At 46.0% G+C, this 5,000-nt stretch overlaps 1 protein-coding gene across 2 annotated transcripts in view; it reads right to left on the bottom strand.

The window, feature by feature from the left end:
• The window catches only part of mtss1lb (MTSS I-BAR domain containing 2b), a gene marked incomplete at its 3' end in the record, with an annotated part of 47,254 nt that overhangs the window by 31,853 nt on the left and 10,401 nt on the right, over positions 1-5,000 (bottom strand). For both annotated transcript variants that reach the window (XM_084436686.1, XM_084436685.1), the window contains exons 2-3: positions 3,924-3,985; positions 2,286-2,359 (exon numbers count right to left, since the gene is read on the bottom strand). In XM_084436686.1, coding sequence (XP_084292812.1) covers positions 2,286-2,359; positions 3,924-3,985 — 136 coding nt within the window. The remainder of the gene's footprint in view (positions 1-2,285; positions 2,360-3,923; positions 3,986-5,000) is intronic.

Consider the following 5,000-nt stretch of genomic DNA (forward strand, 5'->3'; position numbering starts at 1 on the left):
AGGATGGAGGAGGGATGGAGGATGGAGGGAAGGATTAAGGAAGGAAGGAGAGAGGATGGAGGAGGGATGGAGGATGGAGAATGGAGGGAAGAAGGAAGGGAGGATGGGGGAGAGATGGAGGGAGGAAGGTTGGAGGATAGAGTGATGAGGATGGAGGGAGGGAGGAGGGAGCTCCACTGACCTCTCCACCGTGTAACTCCTCACAGTTTCTCACCATTACTCAATCTTACTTCAATTTCAGGAAGCCTACAGTATGCGTGCATAATTCAAAAACAAAACACCCTCTCACCCTATTCCTCTAACCCGGCAAATGCGTTGTAGCCTCTATGCTTAGTCTTCCCCACTCCTTGCATCCTCATCCCTCCCCAGGCGGGGTGGGTGACCCAGGAGATGTGAACCCGTGTTCGGGGTGATAAAGAAAAAATAAAGATTCTTGTTGTTGTACAGAAACAACAACAGAAGTGTTCAGTTTTCCATTCACATGTCTCTAGCCACTGATGTGAGTTATGAATAGAATCTCTAAATGAGCAGTTGTTTGAGGGGTATAAAACATGCCAGTGAAAGGCAATAAAAACCCCTGTTTGATTGAAGCTCATTAAGGCAAACCAGCTGTGCGTCTACCACAGACTGGAGCTGAGAGGAGGAGGAGAAGGAGGAGGAGGAGGAGGAGGAGCAGCAGTAAAATGAGAGACAGAGAAGTTGGGGCCGTTAAAGACAGGAAGCACAGCAGCCCCCCAAACACACACATACAGTGTTTGCTCCATAGAGTGTGTGAGGTAGAGGGAGAGAAAGAGGCACATCTGAACACACACACACACACACACACCTCTAAACAACTTCACCCCTAGCCTGAGTTCACACTCACACTCATCTCTCCATCTCTCGCCTCCCTGCTAACTCCCTCAGTCTCTCACTCCCTCGCTGACGCTCCTTGGTCTGCTTTGCTTCGGCCAAAACCAAAACAAGCCAGGAACAAGCATATCCATGGCAACAAACGTGCCTTCTTATCTAGCCATACAATCACACCTGTGCGACGACATGTGACGGAGTCAGTGACATTGGAAAGTTATATGTGCGCGACAGGCTTCAGCGACAGCACTAAAAAGCTAAAGACGCCATAACTGTGTCAAGGTCAACGGTGTCAAGCGACGAAGGTTAAATTGGGTTTTAGGGTTAGCGTTACGGTTAAGGAGATGGGTGAGGGAGATGGGCTCACATCCATATGGCCCTGAGCTTTGCTACAGAACAACACTTCAGAACTGATCCCCAGACTCAGAACTCAACCAGAATAGAATACAGAGGAGCCAGAGATCTAAAATGGAGCATGCGGAACGTCAGCAGAACACAGTGGCTGTACTGTACTGTAGTGGATGAAAACAGTCTAGTACATCTTTGCCCTGTGGGCCTGACACACACACACACACACACACACGCACACATGCACACACACACACACACACACACACACACACACACACACACACTGGCCATGACAGTAATGTCATTCTCACACACAGGCACATTCATATCCTAAATGGCCACAAGACACAATTGAACTGTCTTCATTCATATGAAAGGCCTATTAGAATGCAACAGGCATTCAGATGGATAATTAACCATTAGCATTGACCAGGATGTTCAGAAACTGAGTCTGTGTTTCAATTCCAGTGCGTGTCCCCTATTACAGAGTCCAATATGACAGAATAATTGAGATATGTTGCCTGTGTGTGTGTGTGTGTGTGTGTGTGTGTGTGTGTGTGCGTGCGTGCATGCGTATGTGTGTGTGTGTGTGTGTGTGTGTGTGTGCATGCGTGCATGCGTGCATGCGTGCATGTGTGTCTGTGTGTGTGTGTGTGTGTGGTTACAGCTCTAGACAGGCCTCTGTGGGGGGTACAGGATGTGCCCCCCACTGCTTTTACTTGCCAGCCAGGAAAGAAGCAAATGCTGACAACCCGTTACAGATTCCAAAACCTGCTACGACACACACAGCCTTCAGTACTGAAATACTTCAGTGTGGTCTGTCCTTCATAACCAGACCAGTGTGGACTGTCCCTTCTAACTGTGAATTAAATGAAACACCAGCTCATGGCAGCTTATCAAGGGCAAGCTACCAATCACATAGTAATACAGATAATCACATAATAATACATCTTCAACAGCTTCAAGTAGCACTGTTCAAGTAGCACATATCCAAGCACAAATGATGCAATACATATACTAAAATGAGGGGCTCCTCCTTTTTGTTATAACACACACACACACACGTTCAGAGTGGCGGTTCCCACCTCTGGTGTTAGTAGCCATGTCGGCCACCTTCTGAAAAGCGTCCAGGAAAGCCACCGCTGCCAGAACCGTCGTCCTGGAAACACATGATTGACAGGTCAGCAGAAGCCTATTCTGTACTAGCCTAGCTTCCTTCTACATTTGCTACTTCTGTACTTCTTGTAGGTATCAGCCAGCTAACTGGCTACATTTAAAGCCACAGAGGTGTAAGTAATACTGACATGGTGGAGAAGTGGTGTTTGTGTGTATTTCAGGGGAGCTGTGGCTCAGTGGTAGAGCGGGTCGTCCAATGATCGTAGGGTTGGCGGTTCGAATCCCGCCTCCTCCTGTCCACATGTTGAAGTGTCCTTGGGCAAGACACTGAACCCCAAATTTAGCACCTTGCATGGCAGCTGCCGTGAATGAGTGCCATTGTAAAGTGTTTTGGATAAAAACGCTATATAAGTGCAGTCCGTTTACCATATTTTTACATCTTTTGTCATTCGGCAGACACTTTTATCCAAAGTGACTTACGATTATGATGAGCTAGTGTTGGAATTAAGTGCCTTGCTCAAGGGCACAAGAGTAGGAAATGATTGATGGGAACTCACTTGTTAAGTGGCCTGGTCTGGTCTCGGTCTCGCTCTAACCACTGGGCTGCCTGCTGCCCTTGTGGTGTGTGTGTGCGTGTGTGTGTGTGTGTGTGTGTGTGTGTGTGTGTGTGTGTGTGTGTGTGTGTGTCATGGATGTATTAATAGAACTGGATACAGCCACTCCATTCACTGACCGCTATCAACAATGAAGCCCTATTGAACCGCGCCATCTTGGCAAATTTGTAGTCATTTGATCATTTCCGGTGACTTTTGTACTTGCGCAGTTGTGCTTTTCTGGCCTTCCGGTGACTTTTGTACTTGCGCAGTTGTACTTCTGTCCTACGCGCGTCCACGGTCAACGTTGGCACCGCTTCTAGCTATCGAATGGCCGACTGGTGTAAGATGGATAGCCTAACGTTAGAGAGATAAATGTAGGCTATGGTTATGTTAATAAAGCTAACAATGATGTTGTAACATGCATGCAGCACTGCCGATCTGAACGATTGATTCATTATTACCATGGATCGGTATTGGGATTGATCAAGGGCGAATGTGAAATAGCAGCCACGAACTCAGCGGGTTATCCGAGATGCGGTAGCCGCGGCCAAAGCTCCTGCTGGCGGGGAGTGAAGCTCTTCAACTCGCCTGTCACTGGCTCCCTGGAGGAATTTAGCCTGGCTGCAATAACGTTATCGCGAACGGAATGAATACCATCTACTAGCAAACAAAACATGATCAGTTATATTTAACCTGTTAAAACTAAGATGCCTGGATGAAAAAATAATTTCTCCAATGGATATATTTTACAAAAAAAGGTTAATATACAAGCCGGTTTTCATTGCTAAATCAAAGCGGGGAGAGCCGGGAACGTGCGTGGACGCGCGTCGGACAGAAAAGCACAACTGCGCAAGTACAAAAGTCACCGGAAATAGCAAAATGACTACAAATCTAGCCAAGATGGCGCGGTTCAATAGGCCTTCACTTTAGATTTCAGATCCTGGGGGCTTGGTGTGTGTGTGTGCGTGTGTGTGTGTGTGTGTACACGTCTGTGTGTTTGTTTGTGTTTACCTGAGCTGGGAGTGCAGCTTGGTGGCCTTGGCACTGAAGTCCTCCCATACTGGGTATGATCCCTGGACACAAAGAGAGAGAGAGAGAGGAACCAGTTAGACATGTCTGAAACACACTGGAACCATTTAGACATGTCTGAAACACACCGGAACCAGTTAGACATGTCTGAAACACACTGGAACCAGTTAGACATGTCTGAAACACACTGGAACCAGTTAGACATGTCTGAAACACACTGGAACCAGTTAGACATGTCTGAAACACACTGGAACCAGTTAGACAGGTATGAAACACACTGGAACTAGTTAGACATGTCTGAAACACACTGGAACCAGTTAGACATGTCTGAAACACACTGGAACCAGTTAGACAGGTATGAAACACACTGGAACTAGTTAGACATGTCTGAAACACACTGGAACCAGTTAGACAGGTATGAAACACCAGTGTAGGAATCAGTTAAACAGGTCATAAAGGCCCTACGAGGAGTTTCGCGAAGCGGAAGTGTTTTCCGCCCAAAAAGACCACATTTCCCATTAGCCTCCCCGCGCACTTAAACCTTAGCTACCTGAGCTGGGTGTTTTGAAGACGGAACGATGGCCACCGACGAGGTAATTACATAGGTCTTACTAGTAACGTTACTTTTGACAATATACTGTATAACGGTCATATTTAAATTATTCTTCATCTTGTCGGCGGCGTAGGCTACTGCAGTAAATAGTTTCGTCATTCCAAGGAAGTTCTGAACGACCCGACCACGAAATAATAATCTAAAAATAAACTACATACAAGAAACAACATTTGTCGAAAATGGACACATAAACAACTGTGGGTAATGTAGATTCCCCCACATTAAATTGAGACTGTTTCGTAACCAAAAATAAACTCCTCGGGGTCCCTTTAAGCAAACTGGAACCAGTTAGATAGGTCTTACAGTGTAGGAACCCTATTGTAATAAGAGATGCACAATATGTATATATGCACCAATAATTTATATTATATCTCTTTGAAATTTTATATGAAGCAAGTATTGCTTTAACAACTCTTTTTAGATACTTTTTGATCCGATTACTCTTA

The sequence above is a fragment of the Borostomias antarcticus genome (genome assembly GCF_949987555.1).
Source record: "Borostomias antarcticus genome assembly, chromosome: 4".
In the NCBI taxonomy this organism is placed as follows: Eukaryota; Metazoa; Chordata; class Actinopteri; order Stomiiformes; family Stomiidae; genus Borostomias; species Borostomias antarcticus.